We start from the raw sequence: 17,071 nt of genomic DNA on the forward strand, positions 1-17,071 counted from the left end.
TCTTGTTGGAATGGTGGAGCAAACGTCACCCTTGTAATGAACTTGATGAATATGGTGTGTGCCCGTGCTGCCTGGAGAAAGTCACAACCTATGCCAGGTGTCATGCGAGGCCCCTAACCTATCTTACCATGTTTAATGTCCGCAAGGTAGGCATTGAGGCCTTCTTTCTTTCTTTTTTTTTTTTAATGTTTATTTATTTTTGAGAGAGAGAGAGAGAGAGAGACAGAGTGTGAGTGGGGGAGGGGCAGAGAGAGAGAGAAAGACACAGAATCTGAAGAGGCTCCAGGCTCTGAGCTGTCAGCACAGAGCCCGAGGCGGGGCTCAAACCCACAAGCCGCGAGATCACGACCTGAGCCGAAGTCGGACGCTTAACTGACTGAGCCACCCAGGCGCCCCAAGGCCTTCTTTCGACACACCACACAGTTAGCAAGTGATGGAGGCATGATTTAAAGCCCAGGTTCCCTGTCTCCAAAGCCCACATGCTTTCCATTATAACCAGTGATTCCAAACCCCTGGTCCGCCGATTGATACTGGTTCCAAAGGAAGGCTTTCCCAATCTCTGGAGACAATATCTGGGTAAGGCTAGCTCCCTCCCATCTTAGAAGGCATTGCCATTTATTCAGAGACCATGACCTGTCTTTCTCGGTGTTAAAGACTTAAAGGATTTTTTTTTAATTTTTTTTTTTAACGTTTATTCATTTTTGAGACAGAGAGAGACAGAGCATGAATGGGGGAAGGTCAGAGAGAGAGGGAGACACAGAATCTTTAAAGGATTTTTTAAATCACACGATGGCGATTGTAAATGGCAACGAACAAAAGGGTCTTAAGCTGGCGAAATAAAAAAAATTGGCCTCCCGATGTGAATCTCCAAGCCTAAATTTGAAATCTTACTGGCCTGCCAATGACCAAGCTGGAAAAAGAGGCAGTGTACTCATTCCCCGCAACCACCCCTGTAAGACTCTCATCACAGCATGGGGCTTATCTGGGAAAGGGCTGGGCTGCACTGAGGGCTGAAGGGGATCACGTGCTTCTTAAAGCCACACTTCTTTGACGCTGAGTAGCATGACTCTTGGGCAGCTTAGCAAAGCCCTGATAATGCAGATGACCTTTTAAAAACCACAGTTGAGGGGTGCCTGGGTGGCGCAGTCGGTTAAGCGTCCGACTTCAGCCAGGTCACGATCTCGCGGTCCGTGAGTTCGAGCCCCGCGTCGGGCTCTGGGCTGATGGCTCGGAGCCTGGAGCCTGTTTCCGATTCTGTGTCTCCCTCTCTCTCTGCCCGTCCCCCGTTCATGCTCTGTCTCTCTCTGTCCCAAAAATAAAATAAACATTGAAAAAAAATAAAAAAAAAAATAAAAAAAAAATAAAAACCACAGTTGATTGAATTTTTAAAAAACTAGATAGACCATGCTTTCCAAAAGAGAGGCAAAACTTGGACCGCCCACATTTATGACTTTTCCATGACCAGGATTGGGAAGGCTTGAGCTCAGAGGCATTTGAATTTAGCGTGACTTAGGTCATGACTCTTCTGACCTGAGATAACCCAAAGGTAACTTTGGGCTATTGATACAAGAATGAAAGAGCTCAGGTTTTGGAGGCAGATATAGCTGGGTTGATATCTCCATTTCTTTTATTTTTTTAAAAAAATGTTATAATGTTTATTTTTGAAAGAGAGAGACAGACAGACAGAGCACGAGTCGGGGAGGGGCAGGGAGAGAGGGAGACACAGAATCCCAAACAGGCTGCAGGCTCTGAGCTGTCAGCACAGAGCCTGACGCAGGGCTAGAACCCACGAGCTGTGAGATCATGACCTGAGCCAAAGTCAGACGCTTAATGGACTGAGCCACCCAGGCGCCCCTGTATCTCTATTTCTTCTGGCCTTGTGACCCTGAGCAAGTTACTCTCTGGAAAACAGAGCCGAAATACTTGCCTCTCAGAGTTGCCATGGTGGGCAACTCTTGGAAGAACCTCACCCTGCCTTGTGGTATGCCTTTTCTTTACTATGATGATCCAAGATGCTAGGGATAAAAGTGCCTGGTGCGTAGATGTTCCATGTGTCCTGGCGTCCTGCCTACAGGTAACTGCAATTCAGAATCCCGAGTTGCTCTGGTTTTTATTTTCCTGCCAGGGGTTCTAGATACCCCCACCGTGCCTGGCGGGAGGCCTGTTTGACCTGCTATTACCTGAGCCCCACAGACTGCACAAGGGGGGCACCCAGCAGGCCCTCACCACGACCTTTCCTCTTCTTGCAGTGCCAACAACATGCCCAAGCAGGTCGAAGTACGGATGCACGACAGCCATCTCAGCTCGGAGGAGCCGAAGCACCGGCCTCTGGGCCTGCGCCTGTGTGACAAGCTGGGGAAGAATCTCCTGCTCACACTGACCGTGTTTGGTAGGTGACAGGGCCTGCCTGTCTTCTCTGGCTGTCTCCGGGCTCTGTGGGGAAGCTGGCTCCCACAGGCCGCCCTCCCCCTGTAAAAGAAGCCCCTCCCCCTGTAAAGGAGCCTAAGGCCTCCTTTGCCCAGGCACGGCTGCCTTGACGATACAGTCTCCCATCCACCTGCCCTAGCTATCTGTTTTCTCCTTTGGGATTCTAGTGGTCCTCACCACCTCTTGTGAGCGTGTGAACACACGGATTCCCCGGCCCTGCACACGGAGACTTTGGCCCATCCGCAGTGAGGCCTTCGAATCTCCATCTTAACAAATCTTCTAGGTGGTTCCAAGACAGATGGTCAGCATACCACACTTAGAGAAATACCTGCATGGAGATAAAGGCAGCAGTTGCTGAAAACCCCACGAAGAGGGCTCCCAACGTGTCACCTACGAACACCCTCATTAACTTAGATTAAATTAGTACATTAGCTAATGAGGTCAGGGTAGAAGAGGTTTGTCCAGAAGCCTGGATCTGGTCTGGCTCCTTCACAAGAGTCTGATTCCTCTGCTTCAGACCTCGCCCAGGCTGTGGTTGCCCTTTGGTGTGACTGTTGACACACCTTGGTCTTGGTTTTCAACCAGGGTTTACTGAAAATGGGGAGATTGCAGTATTTTGTAGTGACAACCACATCATTTCCTCTCTCGATCCCTCCTTGTTCTTCAGCTCTCACTTAGGCTGCATACAGAAGCAATGAACAACTCATCACGCCTTGCCCTTTCCCCACTCCGTTCCATGACTTCTCCTTTGAGTCAGTCATCTTGGATGTCAGCGGACCAGGGTCTGGACTGGGGGCTTGCCACAGCTCAGTTTCCTTAATGAAAGAAGACAGAGGTGTGGTAGGGTTTCCAAAGGTTACCTTCCACGTGAAGAAATTTCACTCATCGTAGATTCTAAAGAAGTATATTTTTTACCTGTAGAAGTAAAAACCATCAGGCTTTTGGACACATCACTCCCCTCCCATCCCTGGAGTTAACATCATAGCCCACGGATGTAGGAACTTCCTCCCTCCCTCCTAGCCAGTGGTGCTATGACCTGATTCGTGGTTTCTACAAGGGTCTTTTATGTCGGCCTCCTGTCTGCAGAGATCCAAAGTTTGTCTCGTGGAATCCCCAAGTATGCAAAGTGAAAGGCTCCTGCCAGCAACTCTGCCTAAATTGTTTCTTCCCAAATTATACACTTTTAGAGAACCCCCCTCCCCGCAATCTGCCATAAAATCAGCAAGTCTAAAGATTATGCAAGAGAACATAGAAGTCAAGGACAAAACTTGAGAATGAGCCATGGGGAAATTGTTGGGAGCCAAAGAAAATAGAAGGAAAAAGAAAACTCGCACCGGCTTGGAAAATCAAATGTTCCTTTTATCTGGTATCCAGTCAGAAAGGGAAGGAATATGTTAAACACCATACCAATGGCCAGGCCTAGGCTTGGAGGGCCTGGGAAGCAGTATCTGGCACTATGGATTATTTCTGACTATATTTCTGACTCTACCAGTGGACAGTATCTTCAAAGAAGTTAGTCAAGTTACCTGATCCTCCTTCTCACAAAGCCTTGAGAGGGCTCTCCTTGACCCTGTCAGTACTGCCTTTTAGAATAGTTGGAGGTACACAGTATTCTATCACTAGTCGTCAACGTCGACTTTCCGATCTAATGGTATTTTCGTTACGTGCTATTCATTGTCCGATAATGGAGCAGTATGAGAAAGGTCAACGTTGCAGAATCCCTACAGTTAGTCACTTTATTGGGCCCAAAATAAATTCAGATATCTTCCCCTCTCCCTTATAGGTGTCATCCTGGGGGCAGTATGTGGAGGGCTTCTCCGCTTGGCATCTCCTCTCCACCCTGACGTGGTTATGTTAATAGCCTTCCCAGGGGATATACTCATGAGGATGCTAAAAATGCTTATCCTGCCTCTCATCATCTCCAGCTTAATCACAGGTGAGGCCACAGGGGATCGTACTCCCATCTGGTTTGTGGAGTGACCATCAAATCTCAATTTGCTTGAATGAATGAATGAATGAATGAATGTGATTGTCTGTGTCACTTTATTTCAGAGCCTTGGTTTTCCTGTCTCTAAAATGGGGACTATCAGCCCAAAACGAATCTCTCATCTGTTGGTCAGTGCTTCTGTCCAGCAATAAGAGACGAAAAGGAAACTGCCACATGTTGAAAGGGTCAAGAACTATAGTGATTTCAATTTTGAATGTATACTTTTCTCATTTTCCAAATTATATTTCGCTCAGATTCTGATAAAAGCAATAAATAGAAAAGGACATTTTCTCTTTACTATTTAACTGGGTGTAGAAGGAAGTGGGTGTTAAAAATAAATTAAATACTAGATGTGAAACCCTTCAAGTTTTTAAGAAGAAAGTTACCCTTAAAGTGTAAATCAGGTTCAACTCTTTGGGGCTGAAAGAAGTCTTTTATTGCAAAGAATGTCCTCACCTGTCTGGGCTTATGCTGGTAGTTTTCTCTTTACTAAATAACACTGCTCAAATACGGTACAAATTGATGTAGTTTATTTTTTTTTAATTTTTTAAATATTTATTTACTTTTTGAGAGAGAGAGAGAGAGAGAGAGTGAGCAGGCAAGAGGCTGAGAGAGGGAGACACAGAATCCAAAGCAGGCTGCACACTCTAAGCTGTCAGCACAGGCCCTGACACGGGGCTTGAACTCACAAACCGCGGGATCACGACCTGAGTCAAAGTTGGATGCTTAACCGACTGAGCCAGCCAGGCGCCCCATTAAACTGATGTAGTTTAAAGACTGGGCTCGGATTTAAGGCTGAAAGCTAGGCTTTGATTGATACTTGGTGCCATCTAGGTGACCTTGAGAAAGCTGTCCACCTGATGAAGGAAGTGAGGCTCTCGAAACGTCAAGAGATTCAGACGCTAAGCCACGTTGTTCTATAGTCTCATCTCGGGTCAACCAGCGAGCCCAGTGAATGCAGGGTCTCGTCAATCAGCCCCAGACTGAGTGAAACTGTGCTTTAACCTTAAAGGCTCCTTTTCAAACCAGAGAAAGTATTCTCCGTGGCTGTTTAACAGACCATATACTGGTCAACCTGGCAAGGAAACTTAGTGTCTGTTGGCCAGAATCCGACTTTAGGTTGTAAGGAGAAGTGGCTTGTAGATAAGTCAGCTTAATTCAGAAAACTTTGCACCAGTGACTTCCTCCCGCACAGCAAGGGCTACAATCTCTCTGTCTAGTAAAAGCAGAAACTGAAACCAGGAAGTAGAAAAATTGAACATACAACTGGGAAAAAACCTAGTGAAGGCAGGAGTTTTTGTGACTTGCTTGGAATTTCCTCTAACAATCACAGAACCTCCCACAGTGTAGACAGAGCACCCACCTTTGTGTTCTCTAATCCCTGCACTGGGTTGGAAAATGTGGGTCTCCGTCATGCTTCGCCTTGGAGGAGTGAGGGCTGTGCTAGATCGCTATGCTAGATGCTTGATATCAGTCACCAGGACTGCCAGATTTTTTGTTTTGTTTTTGTTTTCTTTTTGTTTTTGTCTTTTAAGTGAGGACATTGAAAGAAAAAGTTCTAGCACCATCACCTCATAAAGAAAGGATATCTTAATACCAAATAAGCGGGGAGGACATGCTCTCAGAATTAAAAAATGGAATACATTCAACTTGAACTCACTATTGCAGACTGACAGAAAGTAGTCATTGATCATTTTATAAACTCCGAACCAGAAATCTTCAACTCTGGTTCTCTAGAATCTCAAAAATGTCCTGGGAGAATAGAACGGTAAACTGTAGGGGGCACCTAGGTGGCTCAGTCAGTTGAGCGTTGGACTCTTGATTCGGCTCGGGTCATGATCCCAGGGTCATGGGATCAAGCCCCGTGTCAGGCTCCGTGCTGAGCATGGAGCCTGCTTAGGATTCTCTCTTCCTTCCTCTGCCCCTCTCCTCTTCTCGTGTGCACGCGCGTGCTCTCTCTCTCTAAAATAAAATAATAATAGACAAAAGAACTGTAAACTATAGGATTTGTAGGACCAAACATTCAGTAGGAGGAGGTTTAATTAACCATTCATGCATTTGAGTAATAGGAAGCCACGTTCTAGGTATGCAGCGATGGGCATCGTAGGATTAATCCTTCCCATATCATTTCAATCCAGGTTTGTCGGGCCTGGATGCTAAAGCCAGTGGACGCTTGGGCACGAGAGCCATGGTGTATTACATGTCCACAACCGTCATTGCCGCAGTGCTGGGGGTCATCTTGGTCTTGGCCATCCACCCAGGGAACCCCAAACTCAAGAAGCAGCTGGGACCCGGGAAGAAAAATGATGAAGTGTCCAGCCTGGATGCCTTCCTGGACCTCATCCGAAATCTCTTCCCTGAAAACCTTGTCCAAGCCTGTTTTCAGCAGGTAACCCAAAGTTCTGATGTTCTTGCCTTTCTAGCCTCCTTCAGTTATCAAGATAATAACTTAGGGAGTGTTTCAGTGAACCAGCCCTGGGGAGCAATTTTCCCATATTTAATTTCCTCTGTCTAGGGATTGTAGGAGGTGATTTGGAGCAGGATTTTGGGATTGAAGTCGTATTTTGCTTTATTTTATTAACCTTCCTTTTTTTCCAGCTCACTTCACATCTCTTTGCTCTGGGATTCCCCTTCTTCCTTTTTTCCCCCATCCCGTTACTTTTTCCCTGGTTTTTTGGTTTCCATGGATGGGCTGTCCAAGGGCACACGTTTGAAAATCACCCTTGCCTTCAACCCTCTCGAGTGCCCAGTGGGTCTCTATGTTGGTAGGATAGCAACACCACAGGTGATGCATTTAAAAAAGACACATGCCGGGGCGCCTGGGTGGCGCAGTCGGTTAAGCGTCCGACTTCAGCCAGGTCACGATCTCGCGGTCCGTGAGTTCGAGCCCCGCGTCGGGCTCTGGGCTGATGGCTCGGAGCCTGGAGCCTGTTTCCGATTCTGTGTCTCCCTCTCTCTCTGCCCCTCCCCCGTTCATGCTCTGTCTCTCTCTGTCCCAAAAATAAATAAAAAACGTTGAAAAAAAAAATTTAAAAAAAATAAATAAATAAAAAAGACACATGCCTTACAGAGTCAGAATCTCTAGTATAGGCCCGGGGATTGGGTGTTTTCAAATTGTGGAAGTAATACATGAGGGCTGTAAAAAGTTTAAACGGTGTAGATGTACTTCCCTTCCCTAGAACTACTCATGCTGGGAATTTTGTTTCCTTCCATATATAGATTTTGCCTGTGTGCATAATCTTTAGAAGAAAATTCAACCCGAGTGGTAACTGCATTGTATATACTGTGCTGTGCCGTACTCTTTTATTTAACAGTGCCTTACCATCATCTCTCTCTCTCTCTCCTCACGATTGTGTAGTTATTTCTGAAAAATAAATTCTTGGGGGCTCATGTCCTGCCCAGGAGTTCTAGATTTCAAATTTGCTGGATGTTGCAAAACGGCTCTACAAAGGTTTGTAGTGATGTTTGCTCCTGCTGACTGCATACGGGCAGATCGAGTTTTTTAAAGCTTCTAATTTAAGAAAATGGATGATTCTGCTCGGTGGAACCACTGAGAGAGAGAGAGAGAGACTGAGGCCTCGCTCCCCAGCCTGTTATCTAGCCCCCAAGGTCAGGTTAGCTGAGAATTCGCATCAGTTCCCATTAGCCCGTGCAGGGAGAGCTAGCACCAAGGTTCAACCAGAACCCGGGAATCTCCTCCAGCCACTTCCAGGGAACCACAGAAGAATGAACTTCGGAGACAGGCTGCCTAGGGGAAAAGTTTACTTTCCCAGCTGTCTCCCAAATCCTATTGTCAACCCCGGCTGGGCCCCGCTTACTCTGGGTTAAGATGTGTTCTCTGATTTCCAGTGCTGTGTTGGTGGCACTTACGGCAGAGGGCTACATTAAAGGAAACCATCTCATGGATAAAGGAGATGTGGCGTATATACATATACACGATGGAATAGTACTCAGCCGTGAAAAAGAATGAGATTTTTTTGCCATTTGCGACAACGTGGATGGACCCGGAGGGCATGGTGCTAAGTGAAATAAGTCAGAGAAAGACAAATACCACGTGATTTCACTTATATGTACAAACTAAAACAACAACAACAACAACAACAACAAAAGCCAAGACAAATGAATAAACAAACATGTAAAAAGCAGCAACAGCCTTCTACTTACGGAGAATAAACCGATGGTTGTCAGAGGGAAGGAAGTGGGGGATGGGCAAAGTGGGTGAAGGAGAGGGGGAGGCATAGGCTTCCTGTTATAGAAGGAAGAAGTCGTGGGGGTGAAAGGCACAGCACAGGGACTGTAGCCAATGATACTGTAACGGTGTTGTGAGGGGACAGACGGTAACTACACTTGTGGTGAGCAAGGCGTGATGTGTAGACTTGTCAAATCACTGTGTGGTACAGCTGAAGCTAACGAAATACATCGTGTGTCCACTCTACTTCGATCAAAAGGAAAAATGAAATAAAATTCGAGAACAACCACAAAGGACAAATCAAAAAGCCTCCATTAACACATAATAAAAAAATAAAAGAAGCCATTTCAGCTGGGGAGGTAGGGTGGGAAGGGAAGGGAGGGGTGCTTCCTGGCGCTCCCTCTCTAGAGGGAACCTACTTAGATGAAAGCACTCTGGGACTGGGGGGAGGGGTAGCACGAGAGGCACGACGGAGGCACGGACTGGGGCCTCCTTCCTGGGCCCCGTCATGACCATGCTCCATGAGAGGCGACCCCTTCGTCGTAGCAAAGCAGGACTGAGGCAGACAGGCTCCAGGAGCCGTTGCTCTGATCTTGGGTGAGCTTTAGTGGTGTTAGCCACGCTCACTCGGTGACCTGTCCGGTCAGTGGGCGATCTCCGTATGAAGCTGCCCACGGCAGGGCTACTGTGCACACTAGAATAGAGGGCTGAGCCATTCCCTGCCCCGTCCCTGCCCTGGACCCACCCTTCCACTGGCAATATTCGTATGAGGAATGAGCCCTTAGCCCCCCCCCCCCCCACCACCCCCCAGCTCAGTCCAGGGTCACTGCCCCTTTGAGTTGGGACAATCAGAGGGAAAAATGTGTAGACTCTTTTATTTACCTCAGGGCAAGGGAGCATGTACATCTCAGGCAGCCCAGAAGCCCAGGGGGTCTTAAACTAGAAGGAATCCATGGGCCCAGGGGGCCCTTGAAGAGGGTTCAGCGAAAGGGAACCGTTGTAGGGTGATATCCCATTACCAGAGAGAAGGGATGCCAGGCAAGTGCTTTCTGTGCCCTTGGGATACAGCTGGAAGTGACTACAAAAAGCTTGCCTTGGGTGTGGAGGGCTTCACTGCCACAGTTAGACACAGAGATGGAAAGAGGCAGGCGCACTGTCCCCGGAGCAGAGGCTGCCTTGCTCTAGGTGGCAGGCCCTGTGTCTTGGAGGGCAGCGGGGCCTCCTGCTTGCTGCTTAGGGCTGAACCGGCGTGAGCTGTCCAGGACAGCAGCGGGATGTCAGGGGCTGTCTGACCGCATTCAGTCAAGGCTAGCCACAGGGACCGCATGGGTCTTCTCTTGCGGGGAATCCAGTGATGTGTGTGTTTGCTCATCCATCTGATATTTGAGAGCACGTCCTGGGTGCTGGCTCTCCACTGTGCGCAAGATGCCACAGGCAATGAGACAGCCAGGGTCCCCGCCCAGTGGAACTTACTTATGTTCGGGCGTTGGGGGACACAGTCCAGAACCAACCTGTTTTAAGGCGACAGACCCTGGTGGCTTGGACTCGGGTAGACTGGAGTTGGCATCCAGACGGGGTTGTCCAACCCAGACAGGCTCGGCTCATGAACTGAGGCAGAGACCAGGCCTGTGTTCCAGTATCCCTATCTCCTCGCCTTCAACCTGAGCCACTGGCCCGTGCTGTTTGGAAGCTGATTTGGGAGTCAAACGTAACTCATTTTGAATCCTGCTTCAGCAACTAGCTAGCTTTCTGCCCTGCAGTTAGCGAGCCCCCTGAGCCTTGAGGGGCTACTGTTGACATAAGAGATAATATGTGTCAAACATGCCACACCTGCTGCCACCTGTTCCTGAGAGCCACCACTTGTTTACGACCATGGCCGTTAGTCCTTTGAACTCAAGACTTGGCTTCTATGGCATTCTCAGGACAGAGAATGTTGGCTTCTGGCCCTCCCATTTTTCCTGGGAGTGTGACTCTTCTGATCATGCCTGCATTCTTTCTTCTTGCCAACGTTGCCCAGACCCAGGAGCCCAGGAGCTGCCTGTCCTCCCCTTGCACACTCAGCCTGAGCTTCCTTCCTCGCTGCGCAAGCACACATGGCCAGGCTAGAACAGAGCCACATCGTGCTTCTCTCCCACTTTGGAGAGCTGGTCAGCTCACTGTTAGGCCTAGCTGCCGTAGGATTGGGTGTCGGTAGCACAGGGAGTGGAAGAACTCGGTGGTGGCCCTCGGAGTTCAAGTCCCAGCTCTGCCAAGAACTCTGTGCCATCTGACAGGTCATCTGAGTTCTCCATGCCTCCTCTCCCATAGCTATTCAGGGTTTAGCCATCTGTTGCCTGCTATGTACCAGCACTGACATTCTAGGATTCTGCAGGAGTTCTATTTTAATGCCCTTGGAGGTATTGTTTCTCGGGGCTCGGAAGTGTGTTTTACAGCACTCTGCATGCAGGGTGCCTGGCACCTTTAAAATTAGAATGGATGCCACAGATGTCGAGGAATAGCATGAGAGGTTCTCTGGGGGCCACTTGCACAGAGATGCTTGGCAAACATTGAGCAAAGCTTGGCATCACTGCCCAGAAGGAGTGGGTGTCTTCCCATCTTACATTTTTGGTCTGAAATATAAGCCAACAATCCTGTCATGGCAGCTGCTGGCAGCTGCGAGTACCCAGCATCTGGTGCCCAGATGGAGCTGCCCAGCTCCAGACCATGACTCTGGAAGGAGCCCGAATGAGGCTTCGCCTGTGAAGACCGCCAGACAGGTCCCAGGCAGGAAGGAACAAAACAGGTGGACCTGTTCCCTGCGAAGACACTCACTTTCTGACTCTTGGCCAGATCCAGGGCCCCTCCCAAGAGGCAAGAAGGGCCATCCAACTGGGGTTCACAATTATGAAGAGCTTCGGTGATCGATGCTGGATGTTGTCTCTGAGATGCAGGGCTACAATCATGGGACTGAAAGAGGCTGCAATCAAGGGCTACAATCATGGGACTGTCCCCCAACTCGAAGCTTGTGTCCCATTACTGGATCACACTACATTACAAATGAGTGCTGTCAGTCCTATAATTATCAAGTGATGAGGACAGTCGTTTCCTACTGTATGTGTATAATAAAATATCACTTTGTTAAACACAAACATTGAACTATTCCCCAACTTTCATAACCTTGTTTTGATATTTCTTAATTAGTTTTTTAACATCCTAGGGATTTTAAAAACGTCTAAGTGCCTAGGCTTTTGGTGGTCAAACGCCTTATCTTTATGTTCCTCCCTCCTCCTCCCACTCCATTAGATTCAAACGGTGACCAAGAAAGTCCTGGTGGCACCTCCATCAGATGAGGAAGGCAATGCCACCAACGCTGTCATCTCATTATTGAACGAGACTGTGACGGAGGTGCCTGAGGAAGCGAAGGTGGTTATCAAGAAGGGCCTGGAGTTCAAGGATGGCATGAATGTCTTAGGTAGGCATCGTGGTGCTCACCTCTGGGGGGAGACGATGGCCAACCTTTCCTGCATCTCAGCGCCTCGGCATCCCTCGTTGAAAGATTAAGGAAGAGGGAGAGAGGCAAGCAGGACCGTGAGGAAACATGGCAGCTAGAGGTCAGTTATGGGAAGAGAGAGGGGACTAACGTGATGTTGGCAAGTAACTTTCTCTGACTGTCCATTGCAGGAAGTTGCACATCCAATTCTTCCATTTTTTTCAGCATTTTTTTTTTTTGAACTGCCCTGCATGCTAGTGCTGCACTAGGCACAGGGATAGCCCACCCCAGCTTTCACAGCCTTTAGAACAACACAGTGCTATCAGGAGTGTGTGTTGGTGTTGGTGCTCAGAGGAGCTTATCAAAAGATTATCTTGTTTAACTCTCTGGGATTCCAGTGAGCCCTTTCCCCTAGCCTGGAGCCTTTATAGCATGCCATTACTTGGTTCTTCGGCTCTGCAGGTAGACAGGCTGGGTTCAGATCCCTTATGGACCACTCACTGGTGACCTGCCCATGGCCAAGTTGCTTCACTTCTCGAGATTCATTTGTAACGGGACGAGATTGCATTTCTCTTGCAGATCATTATGAGCATTAAATGAGATTGTGCATGTGGAGCACAGTAGTATATAGTGTGTGCTCTCTTCTGAGCTACTGTCATTATCCAAGGTGAATGGAGAGCTGAGGGGCACCATAAGAAAACGCCCCCACAGAGGATGAAGATTCCCCATCATGGGAGTGACTCCCCTTTGCTCAGTTTACTCCCTGCCCACCCCCTGGGACCACTCCCCACCATAACCCCCACCCACTGTTAGAGTGGTGTCTCATAAACAAGAAAGAGGGACATTTGGCCCTAAGCTGGAACAGATGGGGAAGCTGGGTGGAAAAAGTACGTTAATCTGTGCAAGCAAGATTTCTAAGGGTTTGAGAGACAGCTGGTTAGAAATGGATCAGCTCCGTGGTCCTTCCGCTTTGCCATCTAGGAGATCAAATACCCTTGTCTCCTTAGGAGGGTTGTAGGTAAAGTATTGGATGCCGAGTTAAGTGTGAATTTCAGATGAACAACAAATGATTTGTTAGTGTAGAGTATGTCCCAATTACTGCACGAGACATAATTATACCAAAATAAAATATATTCATTGTTTATCTGCAATTCACATTTTGACTGGATATCCTGGTTGTCTGTTTTGTTTGTTTATTCTAAATTTGATAATTTTATGAGTAACTGACCCAGAATGGTTGAGAGAAAGATGTAGGAGAGAAGGATTGCCCAGGCACTGAAAAGCAGAAGCTTCAGTGAGGGATCATCTCGGTTTGTTCTCGAAGGAAACAGGTTGAGTCAATGAGAGTGTGAGAGGAGATACACTGAATAGGTTGGCAGGCAATGGAAGATCCGTAAACGTTGTTGACCATCAGTGAGAGGTGACAGGAGGAAAGAGAGAGGAGAAAGTGGGTGAGTTCCTCTGAGGAGAGCCTGCAAATACCTTCAGCCTCCACCCCTGATCCAGCCCTTCTCCTCCACTGCCCCTCACTGTCTGTGAGCCTTTCAGGACCTTCCCAGCCCTGCTCTGTTCCCCCAAACCCCGTAGTCAACGTGGCCCCACAGTCTTCTACGTACTCTGCAGGAGGTTAAGGCCATGAGTAATGAGGCCGAACTTTGGGGTGAATCATTCAGAAGACTTACACGGTCGTTTCCAGATTCTCAGTGGATTCTGGGAAGTCACGTTGACCTTGAGCTGCCCTAGGGAGTTTCAACACAACTCACTACTCTCTCAGCCCCAGTGACCAAGTCTAAAAGGGCTTTGTTCAAGTGAAACGCCCCAGTTCCAGTAAGTGAGTTCAGTGAAGCTGTGTTGACAGAGGGAAATGACATGGAAGCTGGATGTGAGTGTTCAAGTGCAGAGTGAGGCCCTGGAAAGCCAAGGGAAGTTAGACCGTTGGGAAACTTCTCATTTACAAATCATGGCTAAAACAAGATTCTTCCCTTGGTCTTCTGAGGGTGGAGAAGGTGGCTTTTTTTTTTTTTTTTTTGGCTTTGGAAAGTCCCAATGATTGAACATTGCAGTAAGTGAAGACAAAACCCTGACTCTGGCCTCCTACTTCTTGAAGGACTCCTTTCTCTCCGCCAAAACCTCCAGACCACTTCTGAGCTCCACTCTAACCCCATCCATTAAGTCAACTCCTGGGAGATTTTGCTCCTTCCAACGTCTCTCTCTCATAGTCATAGATGTGGCTCAGTTTCTGCTGGCCCTGCAAGGGTAGCCCTTTTATGCCAGCATTTTGTGACTTTGAGACCTTGAGGAGTTTCTCTTAAAATCTCCAAATGGAATTAACTGGGTAATACTAGGTCTTCTCAGCCAGAATGTTCACAGATTATGTCTCACCGCACACCCAACAGACTCCTCTCCGTGGGCTTGAGAGAAGGCTTGGGAATAGTCTGAATTTGGTTCCATACGTTACTGCAGAGTGAGACCACACTCCCCTGGTCACTGCTTCTCACAAAGCCTCTGTCTTTATGGCCAATAACTCACTTGTAAATCACTTGCCAGTCTTTCTAGCTAAGAACTGAAAAGGGGAAATATTCGTTCCCAGGGATTAACAATCCTGAGTGCAGGTGCTGAGTTCTTTTTGCTAAAGAGAGAGAGGGTCCAGTGAAGGATAGTTGAACAATCTGGGTTGTTACGTGCATAGCGTGGGGAGGTGAGTGTCTCTGGGGGGCTAGGAAAAAGGTGAAGTCGGAGATTCAGAAAGAAAGAATTCTTCCCTAAGAGAATCAGATTATAATGATATAATTTACCCAGTGTAACTCAAGACTCCAGGCATAACTGGATACATTAGGAAATGATATAAAAGGAGGGTTGTAAATTAGACCTGCCAAACTGGGACACGGCAGTCATAGGGAAGAGGAAGGAAAGAGAGGGCCTAGAATATTGGCCATACTACCATTCAGAAGAAATGTCAGATGGGCAAGCAAGGGCCTGCAGCTATGGGGACAGCAACATTGGTTGGTAGTCCATGCCAGTAGTCAGAATTGGAGCCTCAGGATTGGCCATAATGGGTCAGAGTGGGAAGGGGGCACAGAGTGGCTAGTAATCAGAAATCCAGACAGCCCCCAGACAATCATGGGGATATCTGTTAGCCATAAAGTGGCCCAGTCCCTGGGTGGGCCTGGGTGAGACTAGGCAGGGGGTGAAACTCTGAGGGAAAGGATGGGAAGGAGCGGTAGGGGAAGAGAAACTTCTGGGAGGAGAAAAGCCAGGCCAAGCTTGGTGGAACCAAAGTATATGGCAGCTTCCTAGCACATACGCCAACATACTCTGGTGTGGGGAAAGAGGCAAAGACAACACAGAGATAAGACTCAAGGCTGGGTGTTGAAGCTGGTCCAGGACCTGTGCCTTTGATGGGGACAGAGCTCCTCACGTCCTTCCAGCCTGGGGTTAGGATTGACCCTAGAGGCTGGGGTGGGGCTAGATTTAGGTAGAAGTCAAGCCATGTCAAGTGAAGGGAGAAGGGGACTGAGGGGCTAGCAAGTTTCAAAGTCTATGTTCTGCCTTTATGATACTGATAAAAAATACAGTTAAAAAAAAGGGGGAAGCATTCTAACCATTTTGACCATGAAAAGAATGATGAGGAGTTAATAAATCACAGGTTAAATACAAACGAACTGGGTCAATTGGGGTTTCCCAACTATTTTGGATTTCTCATTGCTTTCCATTTGACTTTTCGACATTCTTCCTCCTTCTCGTATTAGGCATGTAGCAGTAGAAAGATACTTTTATACTTAGGATTTTTCTGCAGTGGAACATACCAGCCACGCATGAATTTGCACTAGCCCTAAGCCAATGTAGACATAACCCTGGCAGAGACTTTATTGGCTAATTGGTCTCTGCAGTTCTAATGTGGGCTCCAAAGTTTGCATGATAACCCCCAAGCCTCAACAAGCCTTCCTTTGTTAATCTGTGCACTCTGGAATCTGCTTACCCATGGTAAGGGAGGAGGAGAGAGAAGAGAGTGCTTTTGGGTTTGGAATGAAATGGAATTCATTTTTTTCAAGGAACTGATGCCACTGACAGTTCCGCTTGCTCTTGTGGGAAATGTTAAGGGATGCCATAATTATCCAAGGGAAAGGTATTTTCAGTGTGAAGCCTAATGCCTCATTTGCGGGGTAACAGGCAGGTGAGAAGGTGGCTCCCTGTGTTGGGAGTGGCGAAGGAGGGAGAAGAAACACACACTTTGTAACTTGTCCTTCTGCGTGATGTGATTCACTCAACAGGTCTCATCGGGTTTTTCATTGCTTTTGGCATCGCCATGGGGAAGATGGGAGAGCAGGCCAAGCTGATGGTGGAATTCTTCAACATTTTGAATGAGATCGTAATGAAGTTAGTGATCATGATCATGTGGTAGGTGGGCTTGTTCTTACTCAGTGTTGGGGGAGGGTGTCTGAAGGTCTTGGGATCCTTGCAAGATAATGGAGCCCTCCCAGCAGGAGAGGTAGGCATGGAGCAAGCAAAGGGCTCTCTGGAAAACAACTTTGAGAAAAGGATGAAAATCTTTTCTGGGGGGAGCTTCTCCTGGAAAATGGGTTGGAAAACCATGGCCCATCCTTGGGCCAGATCTTATCCGCTTGCTATGCGTTTAGTGTGGCCTACAAGTTAGGAATGGGTTTTATGTTTTTATGTTGCCGGAAAAAAAAAAAAATCAAAAGAGTAATAGTGTTCCACAACACATGAAAATTATATGAAATTCACCTTCAGGACCCATAAATAAAGTCTTACTGGCACACAGCTATGCCCATTCGTTCACATATTGTCTAGGGTTGCTTTGTGCCAAATGGCAGAGTTGGGCAGTTCAGACTAAGATTGTGTAGCCTGAAAAAACTGAAGTATTTACTATTTGGCCCTTCGCATAAAGTTTTCCTATTCCTGCCTGTGGGAAAACAAAAACAACAACGAAAAGCAAGAAAAGATAGACAAGCTGGAAAAACCTATTAGTAACCCTGAA

The 17,071-nt window shown here is 47.6% G+C and overlaps 1 protein-coding gene across 3 annotated transcripts in view; it reads left to right on the forward strand.

Annotated features, from left to right (window-relative positions):
- The window catches only part of SLC1A2 (solute carrier family 1 member 2), a 141,253-nt gene that overhangs the window by 87,726 nt on the left and 36,456 nt on the right, over positions 1 to 17,071 (forward strand). For all 3 annotated transcript variants that reach the window (XM_040495446.1, XM_040495445.1, XM_040495444.1), the window contains exons 2-6: positions 2,250 to 2,389; positions 4,211 to 4,363; positions 6,553 to 6,803; positions 11,886 to 12,054; positions 16,344 to 16,470. In XM_040495446.1, the coding sequence (XP_040351380.1) occupies positions 2,250 to 2,389; positions 4,211 to 4,363; positions 6,553 to 6,803; positions 11,886 to 12,054; positions 16,344 to 16,470 (840 nt within the window). The remainder of the gene's footprint in view (positions 1 to 2,249; positions 2,390 to 4,210; positions 4,364 to 6,552; positions 6,804 to 11,885; positions 12,055 to 16,343; positions 16,471 to 17,071) is intronic.

The sequence above is a fragment of the Herpailurus yagouaroundi genome, unplaced genomic scaffold (assembly GCF_014898765.1).
Source record: "Herpailurus yagouaroundi ecotype Mexico unplaced genomic scaffold, PumYag 187, whole genome shotgun sequence".
Taxonomy (NCBI): Eukaryota; Metazoa; Chordata; class Mammalia; order Carnivora; family Felidae; genus Herpailurus; species Herpailurus yagouaroundi.